Raw genomic sequence first — 22,845 nt, forward strand, 5'->3', positions numbered from 1 at the left:
GAACGGCGAACTTCCTTTTCAAAGTCGGTTAAAAATATGCGTGGCACTAACTGTTGAACGAGTAACGAGCATCGAGATGTGCCAGCCAGATTCCTGAGCAAGTGGGTCTCCGCCGGGGTTTACAGTAGCGGCATAGATACTATCATAATTAAACCCTAGTAGGTAAATGGCATTGATGACATTTATCAAAACTTTATAATTGCTATTTCGTGTAAATTATTAAACATTGGCGACGTGTGTTTGTTTTATCAAATGTACGAGTATTATCATCGTAAGCATGATATTTACATTATTATCTACAGATACAGATAAATACTTGAATTCTAATTTAAGTAAATATCTGTGATTTTAAAATAACTGATAAATTAGTAGCACATGTGACGTATTCGAGTAATGGTAGATACATTTAAAAATCTCTACTATTTTGTTAGGTTTCTTGACAAATTCATATAGGTTCTGAGTTTCCTTACAAAATCACACACGCTTAATACCTACAGTGCAAATATAACTGCTAATGTAAATAGCAAATGTGGATGTAGTGACGGAAATATCTAACCTGTAACTCAGTATTATTACTACCTACAACGGCTACAGCCTTATTCGATCGTTTCATGACGCTAGCTGTCAGTTACGCAAAAAAATCCGCGTTTGATCCTCGGACAGATCTCTCAAACTAACTAACGACCATAGAATTTTTGATTATTTATGTACCTGCTATATTTTTATCCACAATAATAGAAGTGTTTACAAAATCCCGTGTAATTCCCTTCAAGTATATCCAGCGTTTAAATTCTAGTGAGTCCATATTACTGGCATGCGGCACTGACTTGCAGCATCCGCGCGCAATGTCATCTATTACGTACGGGAAGCTGTAGGCTACAATTACAATGGTTTATATAAGGTAACCTGTTTAACTAATACCTAACAAAGGCATTATCTTAGGTTATAACGCCTACAAAAATGGTAATATCACTGTTGTAGATACCTATGTAAATCCGTGATATTGAAATATAACTGTTATATTTATAAATAATAGCAAATAGGTATTTAAGCGTAATATTTGGATATATGGAATTAAATACTCCTAGTTAAGTACTGGTAGTTATATACTACAAGTATTTAATTCCATGTGTCAAAATATTATTACGCTTTTGGTATGTTTATATTCCTGCATGTATGTGCTTATGTTAGAAGATTAAAAAAATTGATTTGGATATAATGCATGCATCTATTAAGAAATATAGGTACCTATATTTATTATTTAAAACATAAAAATCAGAGAAGCTCTTGCTGGTATGACTCTGGAAGCTTACTTATACTAGACTTAAAGGTGGTAGAACCCTTTGCGGTTCGACTCCGGCGGCACCACCGCCACACCTATTTCTGCCTAATAACAGCAGTGTTAGGCGCTACTGTGTTCCGGTTTGAAGGGTGTGGTAAGGGAGACAGACTTTTCGGAGGCGTTCCAGCTTAGTCCTCAGGGGTAGCGGCGCATCTGTGGCCGACCTCAGGTAGGAATATCTAATCCTATCTGGGGTTGATTACAAATGTCCATGGGCGGCAGTAGCCACTTACCATCAGGTGGACTGCATGCTCGTCTGCTACTCCTATATAATAAAAAAAAGCCCCACGTACATATATGCACTGGGGATAATAACAGATATTTTTGGACAGCAGTGGCCACATAATAATGTGGCGGTTTGCTACTTTATAATATTAAAAAATCACCGCTTAGCACAGATCTTCCACACTTTTCTAGATGCTCTTAGATATATGAAAATAATTCAGATTGAGCACAAATTCCCAGACACTTACAGTTGATTATCCACATTGGTGATTGCATGGATAATTTAGTAAAATGAACTTTGCACTTACATTCCTAATATCGAAACAAAATAATTGCCTACAACTGTAATCATGAATTCCCATTGTTTAAATGCCAAATCCGTAGTATCTTAACTTATTGTACTTCACTGCATAGTCTCTTCAATGATAATGTTGACATGTAGTACACCGCCAGTCGTCAGCCTTGTGTCACGTATATTCAGAGCTAAAAACCTCGAATTCAAATAATTTAAAACAATATCCAACCTACTTATAGCGCCCCCTACCGGTAAATGTCATTATCGTTTTTCGTGCAGCCTGTGTACATTTATGATTTTTCAAAATAAGAAATAAAATAAGTAATTTATCGTAAAAATTGTTAATTTATAACAAATATTTCAATTAATAATTTATAAAAGACGTAGGTGTGATATATTGTGCAGAAAAGTTACAATGGAAAATAAAGAATTTTGACGAAATTATTCTGAAGACTTGTACTAGGCGGCCATTACGAATGCAGTCGCAAATTGAAAATGTATTATTTTCATTTATTAAAGATAAGATGATAATCTTATATATTAATGAGGAATGACAAGGTAAATTTTTACATATATATTTTTCCAAGCAAAGGATTTTTAGATTACCATATTGTTCTGTAGCAAGGAATTTGACGTCTTATGTTCATTAACTAAGCTTGTCACCTATTTAGGTGATCTCGCTTATTTAAATCCTTATATAAATCTCGCTTATATAAAGCTATGAACATAGAAATAGGGTGCTATTTAGCCCCGTGCATGAGTACTAACCCGTTTATACTGAGTATTTACTCACATAAAAGAATCTACTATTGAGTAGAATATACCTAATGGGTATTCACCCGTTCAAATAAGGTTATGACCCTTACATATTGGATATTTACCTACATTACAAGAAATAGGGTGCTATTTAGCCCCGTTCATGGGTACTAACCTGTTTATATTGAGTATTTACTCACATAAAATAATCTACTATTGAGTAGCAATGTAGAATATACCTAATGGATATTCATCCGTTCAAATAAGGGACCCTTACATATTGGATATTTACCTATATAACAACTATAATAAGATACTACTATTAAGTAGACGGATACAACGGATATTCACCCATTCTAATAGGGTATGATGTCCTTCACATCGGGTAAATAACCCATATAACAAAATACTAATAATCAGTAGATAGACACAACTATTACCATCGATTGGGTGTAATGATTTTAATGAATGAACATTTTATTGAAGAATCATTCAGATTAATAATGTACATGATACAGGATATAGAGATGACAATTTATATCCTTTTGTAATACTCTAGAAGAACCTAAATTTGGTTTAACCATTCATAAGAATTTGGTATCTAGGTAGATCAGCATATTAAAGAGTAATTTACTAAAGGAACTATCTATCTATCTAGATGGTGATAGATAGACTAAAGGAAAAAATAGTTTAAAGGAAGAACACTAGCCTCTATGAAACTGTGGGATGGATAACACATGATTAGACTTTAAAAGTTGCACAAGTCGCAGTTACTATTGTAGCTGTAAAGAGTCAAAAGCCATGCCACATTAGGCGAATGCTTACTGCTCTCGAGCATTTGACATGATTGTTTCTTAATAATTTTAAATTATTTGCCTTTATAAAGATAATTTGCTATCAATTATCTTATTACTGGTGCTGGTCATTTATTATGTATAATAAATAATAAGAAGAAATTTCATAGTACAAGTACTGGAACAAATGATCGGCAAAATGGTTTAAGAAACAATGATTGTTCAATTCATATATATATATAGTACAATATTTTATAATAACAAATATAACGAAGATATTTACACTTCATCCTATGATAAACTTCATCCAAAAGTTTGAGATACTCATACCAAATAGGGTCATTATCTGACTTACAACAAGCCTCATGCACAAATACCTGTATCACAGAAAGGCTTGATCGAAGTTTCCTTTGGAATAAATCTTCAATCACAACAGATTTTTAGGTGAGTGGTTAATAATGTGGTCGATTATAATTATAATTTTAAAGACCAGTTGTAACAAATAACTATTGACCCAAGTTTTGCAAGTGGTTAGCTTTAAGAGTCTATTTGTATAAACACTTAAAGTCATTATTCTCAAGGAATGAAGATTTTTTTTTTCAAAATATACTCGGTATGTGTGTAGAAAGACTTCTCACATCAGTGGTAACATATTGTTTACTCTTAACCATTTTTTTACAATATTTTTACTTTACCAACACCTGATGATGGTGATGTTGGTTTATATTGAATATCTTGGTCTTAATCTTGAGCTTTAAATAAAGCCTGGCATTCCACTCACTACTTACTATTGTTTTCAAGAATGCATATTTGGATACTAATTCATGATTACCTTAAACAGTGTTTACATGTCTATGGTTAAATGGAAATTCTATGCATTTCAAGTTCTTTCCTTTGGTTTGAGCAGAACACTATATTTATGTTTTTACTAACCTTTTAAAAGATACAAGACCATACATAACTGATTAAGATCTAGGGACATTGTGTCAGTTATATATTTATATAACATAGTTCCTATTTGAAATGTCATAATATTGGACAAGGAACTATAACGACACTTAGTAATTTAGGATCATAGACATAATAAGCTATATCATTCTTTAGGATTTATTGGTTACTTAAAAGATAGTTTGATAATTGGAAATAATACAACTGTTAAGGTTGTTCATTGTATTATACAAGGAATAAATAAATAAAAAATCAAATTGCTTTACCATAAGATAAAAGATTAAAAATCAACACAAGGGTGAAATAAAAAGAAAAAAATTAAAAAAATATATATATAATAATAATATTAAAAAATAAAAATTATAATAAATGCAAAGATATGTATATATATATAACAATTTTAATAATGTTTATCAAAATACTATCCCTCTTACAGATAGATATAATTACAGGTGGTAGTTGTCATATTATTTTTATTATCGGGACACAATCAGTTATGTAACATATGGTCATTATTCTCGGTATTTTTGTTATTTGATTTAAATAACAAATCCGATCAACTATTTAAAGTTAAATGCAGCGTTACTTGTGCTTAAAGATATTTTTTCAATAATCATCTTCAACACGGTGAAACCCTAATACGTGTAGGCAACTCCACAGTTATTTCATATAGAAACAGCATGGTGTTTAATACCCACATTTAACCGTAATATCAAGGCACATATTGGATTTATTGAATACCCAAAAAATGTTTTTATTTCCCTAATACATTCAATAATTTCAGAATGAATTTGCTTGACTTTGAAGGTTTTTAAATAGATTTATTTACTAGGAAACCTACAAGAAGTATGACTTACATGTCATGACTAAGGTTATACTATTTAAATGGAAATATTCATTTTATTTCTAATAAAATATTTGTTGTTAAAGATTATCTCGATTATACGGTTGGGGAGTTTGTGGTAGTATCAGACTGGTCCAGACAGTCCTAAAAAATAGTATTAAAAAAAAAAAAAAAATATATAAAAATAAATAAACCTTTCGTTTTGGAAGGGTTGCATTTTGGGTCTCATATGAATTTAAAAAAAAAAAAAAAAAAGATCTAGATCCATTTGTTTTTCGTCAACGCTTTACCCTGTATGTTACTCGCTTCCTCGAGGAGCGTTTCGTTTCTATACACGAATCTCAAGATTTTGTTACTCTACAAGCAATGTTAGACGCAATAATGAAAACGTGATGCTGGTGCTTATACTATTTTGGCCTAAACAGTGTAAATAACTAGATCTATCTGTAGACTGGTTACAATATTCTTTTCATTTTGATATATATATATCTAGAATTATTTTTGTTCTAAAAATGCATATTTAGGTTTTCTATCCTCCATATCCCAAGTATGCTATTAGTTGGGATAGTTACATCTGATGTATAAATATTTTTAGCGAGTTAAGTGTAAAATATTATATATTATTTAGTGGAGATGAAGAATAAATACTATTTACTTTTTTTGGTTATTGTAATTACTCATATAGTAAAAAGAAAAAAAAAACAATAATAATATGAGTAATATATATATATATAAGTAATATATAAAAACAATAGATATCGTATATATTATGACGTTCACTTGGTGTAAGCCCGTGAATGCCATTATTACTACCGATTCGCCTACATCTGAATCGAGACTTCTAAAAAGTATACATAAACATAATAATAACATTATTGTATATTAACCAAATTGATTGGCGGAAGATATTGTATATTAAATTGCCACATGAATTTAAACCTTACTATAACCAGTGTTCAAACAATCTAGTATTACCATTATTTCATAGTAATCATAGTATTTGTCCAGCACATCCTTAATAAAATTACCTAGATAGGCCTAGTAACACTTGAGAGTTACAAGAATAAGTTTATTTCTTTTATGTAATCTTATAATACAGTGACCTCCCAGACGACAGTTTCTAGATTTTACCAACCACGGAGGATGATGGCATTGATATATCATTTTTTACAATACATACCATTAGAGAGCACGCTTTACCACGCTGCTACGCTGACGTCTAAACATATGAGTGTCAGTTAAGACCCTCTTAGAAGGATAGCTGAATGGATCAGATCTAAGTTCAATTTTGTAGTAGAGACGTTACATCAAACGTATACTTGATAACTGTAATTAATATTTAAATAGATATATTAAATTAGGAATTTTAAAAATAATAGGATTTAAATGTTTTTGTATCTTGTTTAATAGGCTCGTTATTTTACAAATCTCTAAACATCTACATGTCAACATTATCATTGAAGAGACTATGCAGTGAAGTACAATTAGAAATTAAACGAACTTATCTAAGTGAAGTTCCAATTTCAATTGTACGAACTGCATAGTCTCGAAATGATATTATAACCCACCCACCCATACTTATATACGATAAGTATTACCCATAATATCATCTATGTTGTAAAATAATCGAGCTAATGAACTTACATCTTGACCCCAGGATCTCTAAACTTAATGACATTTACCGGTAGGGGGCGCTATAAGTAGGTTGGATATTGTTTTAAATTATTTGAATTCGAGGTTTTTAGCTCTGAATATACGTGACACAAGGCTGGCGACTGGCGGTGTACTACATGTCAACATTATCATTTCGAGACTATGCAGTTCGTAGTGACCGTCAGAATGGCCGGTCACTACCCATATTTTACATCGAAATAATTACTAAGAGTTGCTACCTAGTTGCTACTAGTTGCTATTAGTTGCTACTAATTGCTACCTTCGATTAAAAAAAGATAAACTACTTTTTAAGGTGACCGGCCATTCTGACATCAGGATGGCCGGTCACCTATCCAGTGAGTAGAAACTACGCAAATGAATAGAGTTTTTTTGGATTCAATAGTTGCTACCAAATTACTACCTTCATATGCATCGTATTGGACTTCATAGCTTTTAAGGAAAAAAAAATATTACGGATTTAATATAAGAGGACTTTCATTATCGTGTTTTATAATCATCAACCTTCTACAGTTTTGTTTTTAATAGCAGTCTATTTAGAGAATTAGGAGAGTTGGGATAATAGCATCCCAGACTACTAAAAACGGCGACCTTACATATGAAGTACCTCTTAGTCCTCAGGACATAACCACGTGACAAGTAACGCATGTGTGATAGGTATATTATGGAGTTGGTTATGAATCTAATATGATAGCGTGTAGTGGCCAATTGCCATCACGTGGAATGATAGTAAGTGGTTACAATGAAGCGAATATTGAAAAAGCATTATAAAAAGAACGAAAAAATCTAGACTAATAAAAACATGATGTGTTAGAGATTACTTACCGTAACATTAAGAGGTAATTTATACACGCAAATATTATCCAAAATATATAAATTCAAATGTTGGTAATCCATTGTAAGTTATCAGTGGTTTAAATCTCTTTTGTTTTATGCGAACACGTAAATTGCATTCACCAGATTCTTTAATACCACTTCGCGAGCTATTTGCGGCGCTCGCTGCTTTTGTTTACAAATGTGTATTCAAGCGACCAAAAGCATTCACTATAATGAAGCTCGGTGATTATGTGGAATGATTTAAAAAATGGCCAAGTACAACCCGAACTCACAATCCGAGGGTTCCGTACCATCAATTTTTTTAATATTAATTGTTATAATTCTGCCTAGCTATTACCGTTCAATAATAAAAGATAATAAACCGAAAATAGCTGTTTCTTGTATGGTAATCCCTATTTATTTTCAGGATATTTTTACTTTTAGTATTTGTTTTTATCGTGACCGTTCTAAATTCTGTAAAAATGTTAAGTGTCTTTCTATTACGGTTCAAGAGACAAAGTGGAAGAAGGACAGACGGATGGTAATAAGACAATATATAGTGTAGACGAATTAAGAATAATTAAGATAGTTTTACCACCTTCGAAGTTACTGCGAGTATTGCAAAAATAGCTTGGCATGCCAGTCGAGTCTAGCGTTACGGTGCGCAGAGCTCGTAACATGATTTCATCATGTTGTAAATTCCATAAAAATATTCGCCTGTCAGTATTAATATCAAGGGAATACCTGTTTCAAAACAGATCTACTTCGGTACGTAGCTTCCCTCTGTAAACGAATATTCTTGGTTTATAACATATACTTAGGTCGTGTGCAACTTGTGATAGAATATTCAGAATAAAGTTACAAATTGTTAGATTACATGCAAATGAGGTCAGTGAATAGTCCCCTTTAGAATTAATGATTTAATGATGATACCCATTGAGACGTATGATTACTTTGATCATCAATTAAAGTGCGTTCTATAAATATATTAATAGTTATAGTATTTATCCTACATATTTTCAAAGACGCTTAAAATTATTCTATTATATCATATCCTATGGGTTACTTCGAAAAGTACAAAAAGTAGTTAACTTAAAGCTACCACACCTTACAAGCTCCAGCAAGTTCAATGACCCGTTGTGGTTTCACACCACGCCCAACTTCACACCAGTGGACGGTCCACCGCACATGCGCAAACCCTGAATCTCACGAGTTTTACGAATGGACTCCAGTTACACAAAAAAACTTTATTTCATGGGACGCGCTTTTGAAAGCCCTCGAACAATGAGAACAGGGTACCTTTTTTCTAAATACGACACCGCGGTGAAGTATAAAATAACACGCCTAAAACAATGAAAATTTTAAATCCTAAAAAAAGAGTACCTACTCTTACCTCGAAAGAGTAGGTACAGTTAACAAACATGTTTGTCCACCAAAAAATGACATACATCAAGTGTCCTACTTAAAAACGGGTAAAGAGATGCTGCTACCCCTGAGGCTTCCGTAGACCCTATGAGCGTAACCGTTTCTGATCAAAATCAGGTTTTATTTTGTTGGTAGTCAAACATTATAAACAAAGTCATAACATTTCAGGTACGTATAAACCTCCCAACTTACCTCCTCCTGGACATGGACTCTACTAATCCATTCATAACTAAATACAGCAACGCAAACACTTCTGATAGTAGGCAGAGAAAGATAAGGCGGTTATGTTGCCGCAGTTGAACCAGGAAGAGTTCTATTTTACATACATACATTCCACATGTAATGTATGTAAAATAATGTATGATAATTGTTTTAGAAGTCGGTTAAGATTTATATTATTTGCGAGGTGAAGCAGAAATTATACTAATAATTACGCTAGAACTAAGCTTATGATTATTTAATACTGAAGACACGAATTAATTTTCACACAAGTAAATAGTATGCAAATTATTTACTTTAATTTTAGATACTAAAATAATTCAACAGTTATAAACGGACAGAAAGCGCGAACAAAAATAGTTTACATGTAGAGTTTTATATATATGTATGTATAAGAGAGAAAGGAACACAAAATGTATGGAGTTGTTTTGTACTTATATTTTCGTGTACAAATTACAACCATTATCCAATATTACGCGTAAAAGCAAGTAACTTAACAATAGTTTTATATGAATTGGTAACACGTTTTTTGACAACAGATGACTTGAAACGAATTTCAATTGAATATAATCGTTAATAGGTTTTGATTTGTGAGTTTGCCAAGAAAGATATTTAATTCGTGGGATCCGCATGTTTTTATTACTTTAAACTACTTATAACTACAACCTAATTACAAAGTTTACCAAACGTATAATTGATAACAAAGTGTTCATGTACGGTACTAAACAAAGTGTCACCCATTTTTACCCGACTGCGGGTTAAAATAATAAAATTACTTACTGATTACTAATATAGACTTAATGTTCATAACCATTTCCAAATGAACTCTATTATAATTGACTCTGTTAACATACCAGCTGTAGCCAAGTAGTTACATGCGATGTGAGAATTTAGTGTCTATCTATTACAGTCCAACAGATGGAGATCCTGTTAAAGACGGGCAGACTGCGTGTTAGGAAGCTTTATTTGTAAGACTTCCGTTCTTATTACTTTTTATGCTTTGATAAGGAACCCTAAAAAGCGACAAAAAAAAAATAAACATTCAATTTATTGAATTGGCGACCGATTTACTCGTACTTTTTGTTATGCTTTACATGATATGAACTTACTATTCGAATCGTTGACCTTACGTAGTGATCTCGTTAATAGATGTCAATTTCTATTGTTAATATCAACAAGAGCATTCCGTTATAATATTCTATTATTACATAAAAAGAAATATGAATCACGAACTGGGCATTTCTAAAAGGAGGAAAACTGTCTACATCATTTTGCAATTGCACAGTCATTTTGCCAGCTTCTATTCAACTTTGCTTATCAGATTGTCAGGATGTTTCTGCGTTTTGAAGACTATCTTATAATATAATCAATCTGTCCCAATTCCACCTCTCTGACTTCATTTGGACAAACCGCTATTGGTGGATACCTATTGAGAACTAAGTTATGGTTAGATGCTATTTATGTCAGTTAAATTATGACTTGAATGGCAATAGAGATCGCATAGATTCAATACGTAGAGTTCCGGGTTCGATTCCTGAGCAAATAGAGCGTGTATACGTGAATAAATGGGGAATTTTAATGTAGACCATGAATGTAGGAAATAATTTTACGGAAAATGAAAATTCTGTGCAAAACGTTTTAAATATATAAAGAGAAAATTAATTATTTGCGAAAGCCAGTAACAAATTACTAATTAAGACAACATGAGCCTCCCTATAAAAATAAAATATCGCGGCACATGCGACCTAGAGACAAATTTAACGATAATCGAATAACGATTTATCTTATAATATGTTAAATATCATACCGCTCATCACTTAAGATACATCACGTTCCTTATGAAGCAGTTAATACAAATCCAAGTATAATCTTATTGTAAGGCGCAGAGTTGTAAGGTTCAACTGCATGAAATGAGTAGCTCATGCTACCAATATCCAGTTTTTGTTATAAATTGAATAAAAAACAATTACGGACCGATGCACCGTTTAATACTTGCAAATTATTATGCACAAGCTGTGCCTGCGGCTTCGTTCGCGTGGATTCTTAATTAAACGCCAATTATACAAAGCCGTCTATAAAGCTCACTGAACACATCAGTAAACTTAAATTCTCATCTCTGCATAAACATCATGCAATGTTAGAAAAAATACTTCTGACTTTGAATTGTAATAATTTTAATAGAGTACATAAATTCGAATGATATTAAGACTAGGTTAATTCAAGATAGGGACTATACAGACAGACAGACACTTAACAGACAGACACACAAAAATCTAAAAATAGCTTTTACTTAATACTTATTATCTGTTTTCCTAACTACTTTTTTGCAATTGTATTTGATGTACAGACATGCTACGTTTACATTTTTATTTTTATTATATGTATAGATTTTGCTTTATCTACATTCTAGTCAAGCGTGTTATCTATTTTTCTTCCGTTTTTCAAACCCGTCCGGTGTAGCGCGATACTAATCTCCGGTCATTGTTCTTTTGACCTGGAGATTATTATCAACACGATATAATAAGTATGCCATCATTAATTTTGGCCCATTAATCTAAATATTAGATAATAACTGGTGAGAATTGACGAAAAACAATAATTGTGTTGTAGCTGTATAATTAGATTGTATTAAAATTTAATCTAAAAATAATATATTTCGCTAATCAAATATTTGTTGAGGCAAATGAGGCATGACTTAAAAAATGCAGCCCTGAAATAGCAGCAGTTGACAGCAGCTCTTATCCTCGTAATGTTGTTATGAAATAGATGTACCTACACAGTTTGCGTTTTAGATATATTAGGTAAATCGTTAATACTTAAATTAGACAATATATTTTTCTTTACCCAAATATTTCATCACAATATAAAATCGTTAAACTTATTGCTGAAATTTCATTTGAGTATATCTGCGGTGAGATGACATGAATTCCAAAGTAATTATTTTTACATTTTCTGTAAAAAAAATAAGAATTTTATGAATACTGTAGAGGGTAAAGACTATTAAAATATTATTTATTTATTGCGTTATTTATAAATGGTAACAATGATGTTATAGATTAATAATGGAAACTGTTTTAATATTTACGATACGCGACAATGTATTTTCGTTTACGTATTACAATGAAAATACGGTATCTACAGTAAATACGCTTATTTAAACAGGCTTATCAAGTAAATAATAAAATAAGCATATATAATGCCCTATTTTGTGCAGGAGGCGGATTTGTCATTGAATATAGTATTGTTTACATTAATAAAACCTCAATTTGCGACATTATCAGATCAGCCTAAGTTTTAACACCATTTTTAAACATCAATAGGTTGCGTTTATGACGACAAAGTAGATTAAAACATTGATTGATCGTAATTAAAGTGAGTACATAAATAGTATTCAACATGCCGTCATTTTTTAAACAGGTTTACTAATTACATACTGATGGTACCCAGTGTAATAGTATGCAATAAACTCTCACGAGATCGTTAAGAGAACAGATGCTATACCTGTGTAAAAACGATCATTATTCCGTCAGGGCGAGATTCAAAAGACTATTATATGTACGTCGAAACTGTAGGTAAGTATCGTCTCTCAGTCACGTTAGTAGACGGAAAAAATAAATTATAACTCTAGAGAACATGTATGTATTTCCCATAGCTGATCGCTACTGTGGCTTTGTTTGTATATGTCATTTGCTCTGCAATTATAAAATGATCAAGCCTAGATATTCAATGATGCAGATTTCCTACAATTTCTAATAATAGGAGTGATCGACGATAAATAAGCTGAAATAGATCGTTAATTAATTTTCATTTGAAATTTCGCGAAGTACTTACTTTTGTACTCGTATTACATTTTTTCATGAGTTTCTTTTTATTTTACGCTATTCCTTTTTCCACAACTAAATAATACCGTATAATTTAAAAACTTATATAATAGTAATATGAATTTACATCACAATACCTAATTATGCAGTGAAATGCATTAACATACAACAAAACGAGTAATATTATATCAAGAAATATTAGAATCGTAATAAAATTCTTGGATTGATTCACATTGGTATTAAGTCATATTTAAATCAATGTATTTAAATCAATCAGTTCCTATAAATAATCGTAATAATAAATCGATATTCGTATGCGCAGCTACTTGCAACGTTTGCGTTCATCAATACCAAGCATAGATATTCAGGCCGAGAATTCGGATACATGGAACATTGTAACGGTTACTACGGCCCTACTTGATATTCAGGTGACACTTGTTTCCTTTCAAAAGCTATGAGTTAGACCACACGTTAGTAACTGGCGAATATTTACCCAGCCGTTTTATGAACCTAAGCTAAAATAAGACATTATTTTAAAGAAAGTTTAAATCGATTTTAAGTAACGGAATATTTTGGAAGGAAACCTATAAAGAACAATGTTAATTTAGGTATGTATGACGTGAAGTAATGTAATGCCATTCATAAGTACAGCAAAGTCTATATTTTCACCCGACTACGCATGCTAATATTTTCAAGCATATGTATATGTATTGTTATATTATTTGGCCAAGCCCTCTAGACCAAACGGCTTGATGGCATTTATATGAAGCGTCGTTGGATTTGTCTAAGTTGTGAAAGTAACAGACTATAATTGGCATAATGACAGTATTAAAAAATCAAAGAATAAATGTTTTAAGAAAACACAATATATTGAAAGGATTCTCAAAAAGGACTTAGTTTAAAAAAAAACTTTAAGATTTATTATATTTTCAATTTAATAAAAGTAAAAAATATATATTAATAAAAGTACTGCAGTCGGCCATCTTGTCTGAAAGGCTATCGTGGCGCGAATGACGTCATGTTTGGGTATGTCATTGAATTGCTTGAAATTTTGTATGGGATGATCTAACGTGACTCCACCAACGGACGCCATGACACTCGAGATCGTTTTCGCGTTTAATTCAAAATGGCTGTACACAAATCCTATTATTTTTGGAATACTGAATTTATTACCAAAATAATACGATTTTTGGACGATTATAGAAGAGATTTTCAAAATTTGTCATCATGCCTATTGTACGTAGTCATATATTTATTTTTATAGTACTCGTAATTACTAGTCATATTACGTTAATACTTTAGAATATACATATTAATTCTCAATTTGATGAAGTCGTGAAGTGTAAAGTTACCGGTAAGTGTAATGTTGTAGCGACAGTATACTGTTGGTTGTATTATATTACGACTTAATAAACATAAAATGCAAACACTAAACGTGTTAAGTTAATTGAAGTTATTATCATTTCATTTTATTTATTAACTTTTGTTAAGTTACATAATAGTAGAAGATCCGAAGCTAAATCGAACTGGACCGAGCTGATAATAGAATGAAACTCATTTTATAACGAAATTAGTACATTGGGTAATACATTAAAAATGGGTTTGCTAAAAAAATCCTGGACAGGATAATTTTAATTATTTTTTGAAAAATTAATTTTCATTTTGCAGACAACCCTATATCAACGTGTTCACAATAAAACAGCGCTTCTACTGATATAAAATTTTATCTATTATCATCATGAGTAAAAGTAGTTGCCAGCGAAATACCCGTTTATACCTGACAACCCAGTAGTTCGTCCACGTAAATAATAGGCAACCCAAAGCCTGCACATTCTGTATGTTTTTAACATTCACTCAGAATAGAATTTTCTTATTATCTTGATGTTGCAAAATTTAATTTTCAATTAAATTTTAATTTTTCAAAAAATAATTAAAATTATCCTGTCCAGGATTTTTTTAGCAAACCCATTTTTAATGTATTACCCAATGTACTAATTTCATTATAAAATGAGTTTCATTCTATTATCAGCTCGGTCCAGTTCGATTTAGCTTCGGATCTTAGACCATAACATACTACTTAATACCTGATATAATGGTTGTCAATGAAATTCTACCACATATCATGCTAATAGAAAACATATTTTCGTACGTTACCGATGTTGTTAAAATTTTAATATATAACATACAAATACCCTACATACCACGCATAGTTTCGACATGTAAGAATATCACCTGTATCAACAAGAATAAAGTAGGTTGTGTAACAAACCAAATAATTAGAATTTAATGAACAAAGAGTTCGCTTAAAACACAAACTATGTAATTTGTAGTAATTGTAAATTATAATTTGTAATAATTGTAAATTGTAATATTACAGGCTGTAACGCACGAAGCGATACTAGGGTCAAAAACGGATGCACCAATTAAACGAAAATCGTGAGAACTCCGTGTGAACTAACAATTAAATAAAAAGAGAACCATTTGCCACGGCAAATGAACACTAATTGGATTAATTGAATGATTTATAAAATCTACGAACAGTTGCTTAATTCAATACAATTTAATAAAAGTAAAATTGAAAGATAGGCGCACTTCTACTTACTATCACTATTAACTAATTAGTGAGCTGGTAGACCGTTTTGTGGTTCGACTTCGGTGGCACCGCCGCCACGCCTTTTTTTGCCAAATAACAGTAATGTTAAGCACAGCTGTGTGCTGGTTTGAAGGGTATGGTAAGAAAAACATATTTTTCCAAGGCGTACTAGCTGAGTCTTCAGGGGGTAGCGGCGCATCTGTGGCCGACCTCAGGAAGGAATACTTATCTAATACTATCTGGGGTTGATTATCGATGTCCATAGGCGGCAGTAGCCATTTATCATCAGGTGGACTGCACGCTCGTCTGCTACTCCTATATTATATTTAAAGGAAAACTATTAGTACAGAGGAACATTTTTTCTCTTTCTTTTGTTACGCTAAATATGTTTGTGATACTATACCGTGACGTTTACATTACACATAGGAATATATTACATATAGGAATGTCGTAGAAACAGATATAGCCTGTACATAACTTAAATGCATATTTAATAGTCCTCCGCAGGAGCAGTGGCACTTTATTTTTATTTTATGGCAATATTGTTTACGCTGATAGTTTAAAGGGTATAGAAACCTTTAAGGTACTTTCGATAAAATCCACTTGACAATATCAGATTTATTTTTGACTTAAAATAAGTACGAGTTCTGTTCTGTTTTGAAATGTTTTACTGAGCGTATTTGCGGCGTTATGAGGTTTTAACCTTTTATATTACCTACAAAAATTTTCGTTTATAAAGTATACAATTTTATAAAACTTAAACACCTGACATATTGAAAGTCTATATACCGCGATGCGTATTGCAGATGCATCAATCAGAGTAGAACAAAGGAAATGCGACTGTCAATTAGCAACGCGAAACACTCGTATAAACTGAATCTATTCTTTCATTCACCAACTTTCACGTAAATTAACTAACATGGCTTTTATGCCGCTCATTTCGGTTCCATCTACATTTCCATTCAACAGCATTTAAAATCTACATAAGACATAATCTCTCATAACTCTCATATCTCGAAAAAACGCTAACATCATTAATAACTAAAATGATATCACTTCGATATTTCTATACATTTCTCGGATGCCATGGCAACTTAAAGAATTGAGGAAGCAAATAAACTTTCTTTCTTTTCTATAGAAAACAAAGAAAGTTAGCATAACATAATTAGAGTCCTCTTCATTCACACCTTGTTGTTATTTATAGCGTAAAATTTAGCAGGTCTATGCTTTACAATATTGTAAGCCGTCAAATTGTCACGTCATATAACGCAATGCATATTCGACAGCTTACAGTAAGTGCACATTATTTTATGCATTAATTTATTACAATTATCAGAGGTCTTAAGACTGGTATCTGTAAATCGCTACTGAGTCTTGTAATGAATTAAACAATGCCGCAATCAATAAACAAAACATTTATCTTTCTTTACACCTAATTAATCGATTACATATCGAATTGTGAAACCATGGTTTCTTAATTGTTATGTAAGAAATTGAACGGCAATGAATTTAATCTGGCTAATAAAGGACCGTGAAGGCTCCATGCATAAGATGACCTAGTATTTCATAAGTCTGTAGCCAAAGTTGCTATCAAAAATCGTCTTGATTTCATTGGAGATTAAATGAAGTATGATTGTTTTATAGTTATTAATAACATATTTCATTTTTAACCGACTTCAAAAAGGAGGTGGTTATCAATTCGGCTGGTATCTTTTTTTTTATGTATGTACACGAATTATGTGCAGTCAGCAGTATACGTATTTCCCTTAACTTCTGGAGATGATCACTAGAAGCATACAATAAATATAAGCATAGGAGTAATTAACACGAAACATTTTAAGCATAAAACCGCGATGAAATCTCATTGTTAAATCAACACAGTCACTTACCTACTTCTTGTAAATTACTTGAAAACAGCGAAAGCCTTAACTTAATGAACATTGCGAGTAGCTATCTTGTAATTATCATACTTTTCGTCGAATCCAAAGAACTGGCATTTCATTTTCCGTCGTCGAGTCCGTATTGGAAATAAATGGTCATTGAGTTTTATGATAAGCTTTAAAATTGTAAAGAAACTTTTATCGCTAAGGGTTCTTCTTAAAGCTTCTAAGTTTTAAAGAATTAGTTATGTTCATGTTTTTCACTTTTATATGACGCTAATGTCGATCTATGAAAAAGCTATGGAATCGCTTGCTTCTTGTGACTTAAACCACAGAAAACACCTGAAAGCGTGACCATATTGTAGCGTGAAGTTGTAAAAATAATGGTTCGAAATATTGCTTGTAACCATCTTAAGGACACACGTAACACTGTCGTTTCGTTATCACATACAATTTCTTTTTGTTGAAATCCCCACGATATTTGTCCACAAAAACATAAAAGTAAAAACACATCGGTTTGGCTCTTTATATGAGCACGTTTCCAAGTGATAGTTATAACCCTTAACTACATTTCTGTTTTAAAAATATCATTCTCGTCACGTAATACCCATGAAGAGACAATACAATAAAGTTTATTGCGTAAACCAATGGTTACTCAGGCAATCTTTCGGCAGAGGATGTTTTAAAATAAAAGGTAGTTATACATTTTTTAAAGTAAAAGGGTTTCGAACTTTCGTCTTTTTTAAGGTTATAAATATTTTTGGTGAATTTACTTACTAACTTTTAAGTCAATGACTTCAAATTACAATAGCGATTAGCGGCATTTCGAAATTCTAGATTATAAATTTGAAAACGTTCTATTAATAAGGCTAAGGTTAACAATACAATACAGGTAATTAACAATGAAAGAAAAAGAAAGATATAAACAAGAATTTATGTAAAAACTGCTATAATTGTTTGCTTATCTTGTAAAAAAAATAATCACCTGCAATGTCACGCCGTCACGGAAACACGTACTAAAATTACGAAGTAAATAGATTTAAAATTAAATTGATATTTTATGCGATTATGTAAAACGATAACCTTAAACTATAATGATAAAACGGTTCATTCTCGAAATATTTCGTTCCCACGTCGCATTGGCAAACTCGGTTTGCCTAACATAATTTGTTTATGGGTATCAAAAGTTAAAAAAATAACCATTTTGAGAATCGCAATAAAGATAAATTTAATGAGACTTCGTTATCTCTCTGTATGTATTTGTAACAACGATAGTGTCGAAATCTAATTTCGCGAAATTTTAAATCTGTTACATTACCACAGAACCGTCAAATATTAACATTGATCCTGAAATAAAACCATAAGTTTACACTCTCGCACAGGGGACGATTACTAGGAATGGGAGTTCTACTTAAAACAGATTGCTTAAACTAAAACAAAAATAGATAGAATTATGTCTCAAAATAACTATAAGAAGTGAAACTTACAGGTTCGATAAGTTCTATAAACGCCCTTTTTGGATCTGGGTAACAGTTACTTAATCTTTAGGGTAAGATACTTTTAATACGCAGGTTAATTACATTTTACAATAAAAGTATTTTAGATACTGTATGTATCACTGACAATTAGACATCAAAGTATCAGAGCTGATCATAGATTAGATCTATGGAGCTGATATAAAAGTTTTAAGCACACAAATATGAAAGCTTAAAGACAAGTTTAAGCCATTTGACTCATTTCTAATTCAAATGGGACCTTGAACTTGCTCAGGTAAAAATTACGGCGTAGGCGTAAAATCGCCGCTATTGTTAGTAAGCCAGGTGTTCCAGGTTATATCCTAGCTAGCCAAATATCTACATAGATCTACATGTTATATTTAGATTTCTATATTTTATGATCTGCGTATTTGAGGTCTGTTTATCAGTTTTTTGTTGTTATGTGTTTACGTTATTATTTATTTTACAGTCATTTAAAATTTTTGATGTTAGGAGAGGCAATAGCTTCTAATAATATATAAGTAAGTGTTTTTACATAATAATTTGAATAAAAGACATTTATTTTGTAATTGTAAATTATTTGCCATTAACTTGACGGAACGTTGTGGGTAATCGTTAAAAGATCGATGATCTAACATCTGTTAAAATTCGAATTAAGTGCTAATAGCTTTAGAAAACATGAATCAACGCAAACAAGCATCGATTCGCGATTCATATCTCTTAAAGGCGTATCAGTAAGGTCACTAACCTGAGGCGGTCCAGCATTCAGGGCACTCCTGGCAGAGCGTCGACCAGTCGAACGAGAGGTCCTCGAAGCTAGCCATGGTGCTGGCTTCGTTCCACAAACATGTATTAACAGATAAGTCCACACTGTACCATTCTATCAAACAACTAGGATTAGTTTGCACAAGCACTTCATTAGCACTAAGATGCAGTGTTCATGATCGGATCAGAGTCCTTTCGTAATTCAGTCTCGATTCGGCGGGTGCGGGCGAACACTGGATATTAAATCATATGTTGTCATAGGCGCCGCAGGTGTAAAAACGAGTTCGCGGCGATCGTTTCCCGCGTTCCGGTCGTTCGCCTGTACACATGTGCACGCGCACGCACATAAGCGGCCGGCGGAGAACTGCGGCAACCTCGCGGCACTCGCGGCTCGCTTGGGATGTGCCTCGGAACCTGTTCCTCGGACTCCGAGCTAGAAGCGTTCACTCAGCGTTCGCTCTTTCGATTTCAATGAACCGTTAACGTTCTTTTCTTACTGGATGTGTTATCAGCACGACACGTAATGGAACCGCATCTGCGATCCGCCTCGCACACGCCGCTTTTGCAATTGCGAGCGAACCTCACAAAGAGCTTTTCAAGCGCATTAGTTAATTAACGACCTACATAAATAAAGTCCAGCGAAGCCTTTGAAAATTCGAACATTTGCCTTGGAAACGAATTCGACGCACGTACAGGTACGCAAACCGGCCGCTAAAACTGGCCGTCCTTATGCTAGCCCACGCACAGCTCAAGTGCAAGCCGCGAACGATTCAAAGCCTTAACGACTCCCGCGTTTGGATTTTATTATGTCTTGCATTACCCGTAGATATTAGGCCGTGCAGGAAGTTTAAGACTGTCGTATAAGAATTTGCATTGCTTGAATACCGTAGTTAAGCCCTAAGAGCAATATTATACCGAAGACAAATTGACTTTCCTTTCACGGCTGAATTTCTAAAGTATTATAGGATAATCTGGCTAGACAATCTATTATGGATATAAACTGATTGATGTTGACAGCCTGTGTGGAGCTAACGGTCATCATACAAGTCTGATACGCAGACTTCGTTTTTGGATTTAAGTTCTTCGTTTTCTGGATCTCGGTACATTGCTTACTATCCACGCCCCAGGGAATGTGATAATTTATTTATTTCTAAACATTTCGTATTTATATAACATATATTTATACTATTGGGTATTGCACCGTATTTCCACCTGTTGGAAGTCACAGAAGCATATAAATATTAGTTAATTTAGATAAAAAAATGGTCGTTATGCTAACCAATTGGAATGTTTCTTCTGCAAGTCCGAAATAGTTTTAATGTGGTGCGTTTGTATGGAATCCTTGTATAGAAAGTATTGTATCGTCTTTAATTACGATTACTTACGATACCTACGAACCAATATTATGAAAAAAATATATACCGACTCTTTTCCTTATTTTTCGAAGTCTGTAAAAAGGCATCGTTGTTCATTATGCAATCTTGTCAAAAAACCGGTAGTTATAGGGTCCATTAAAAGGACGTAGGTATATACGTAACGGCATAATAAATTACTTCAGTCAATTACTACAATTTAACCTTTTACAACATGTCATTCTGGCTTTTAAATTCTTCTTCCATACAAATAATGTGTTAATTGGTCAAAAGTGATATGAACAACAGATAAAATACCTTTCCTGGTTAAAAGCCAATGAAATAATACCTACATAGTTACATAGTTTATAGTGAAATATGATACGCTCTGTAAAGTAAGTTACTATGAGGTTTTAGAAATTAAATACTCTAGGTTTAATGGCCCATACATACATACACAACTTTATGTCTGTATAAGTAGAGTCACATAAATTACATTAAGTATTTATAGCAACTGAAACCTTGAAAGATTTTTACATTAATTAATATAATTACTTCTTTAATACAGCAAACTCGATGACAACATCAACACATATTCATTAATTTTATTGAGAAAAAATTGCCATACAGTGTAAAAGTTACTTCTAACAGGGAATAAATATTGGATATTTACTAGAAATACCTAAATTAACAGTTTAATTAATTCATAATCAATAATGTTAACGACACTATTTATTATAAAATGTTGCTTAATATAGGTTTGTGTTTTGGTAAGTTTGATGAACAAATTGTTGTATTTTCATAAATTTATTCTCATTACGTTCATTTCATTATATTTAAATCTAAATCTAAATGTAATGAACATTTCAATAGAAACTGCGATTCGTTTCTAACTATAATGCGTCAAGTATGTAAATGTTCACTCAATTTTATTTCGCATAAATGTAGCATTAATTGCAAATTCTCGGTTTGCGCACTTACTTACTTTGCTAAAGCAGAAAGCGGTAAGAGCGCGTAATTCATAAAATTATTTTCGAAGCTTTACCTGTTACTACTTCGGACTGTACTACATAGGTATCGCATATTTCGTCTAAGTATCAAGCATATAATTATCTAATCTAATAAAGAGAACAGTCTATTTAGATATAGCTATTAATATTTTCAATAGACGAATATTGAAGCAAATTTCGTAACTAAACGAATTCTTAATATACAGTAAGACAAAAATCATAGTTTCAGGTAATATATGAATGAAGTAGCGTATACTTTTTGCTGGAAGGTCTTATAACTGTCTCGGTAATATCTAATTGTAAATGCGGATGCCAACTCCGGATTTTAATCCCGTTACTCACAAGAAAACATAGTTTCATGAACAAGACGGCAATTTTCAATCTTAACTGTTTTTGAATACAGAATAACTTATGGTTCGGAATCTAAGTTTATTGGCAAGTATTATGTAAAAATTGTAAAATGTAAATGTAAATTCTTGCTCTCTCTTAAATTGGTGATGAGTCGTTAAATCAAAGTCGCTATTTTTCGCAACCGGTTAATATTTTTGTATCGCACTATTAAATATTCTTGTTAGCTGACGGAAATACAATCA

At 32.2% G+C, this 22,845-nt stretch overlaps 1 protein-coding gene and 1 long non-coding RNA gene across 2 annotated transcripts in view; one reads left to right on the forward strand and one right to left on the reverse strand.

Annotated features, from left to right (window-relative positions):
* centrocortin (cerebellar degeneration-related protein 2-like) overlaps positions 1-20,258 on the reverse strand; it is a 198,738-nt gene extending 178,480 nt beyond the window's left edge. Inside the window, exon 1 of the mRNA XM_073087577.1 lies at positions 19,874-20,258. Within this exon, the coding sequence (XP_072943678.1) occupies positions 19,874-19,949 (76 nt within the window). The 5' untranslated portion in view covers positions 19,950-20,258. The remainder of the gene's footprint in view (positions 1-19,873) is intronic.
* Positions 660-15,806, forward strand: LOC140753156 (uncharacterized). The gene is made up of 4 exons (XR_012103541.1): positions 660-901; positions 12,753-12,907; positions 13,479-13,584; positions 15,534-15,806. It is a non-coding gene; the product is annotated as an uncharacterized LOC140753156 (long non-coding RNA).
* Positions 20,259-22,845: the final 2,587 nt, after the last annotated feature.

This window comes from Epargyreus clarus, unplaced genomic scaffold (assembly GCF_041222505.1).
Source record: "Epargyreus clarus isolate Ecla_fem2 unplaced genomic scaffold, WU_Ecla_fem_2.2 ptg000026l, whole genome shotgun sequence".
Lineage (NCBI taxonomy): Eukaryota > Metazoa > Arthropoda > Insecta > Lepidoptera > Hesperiidae > Epargyreus > Epargyreus clarus.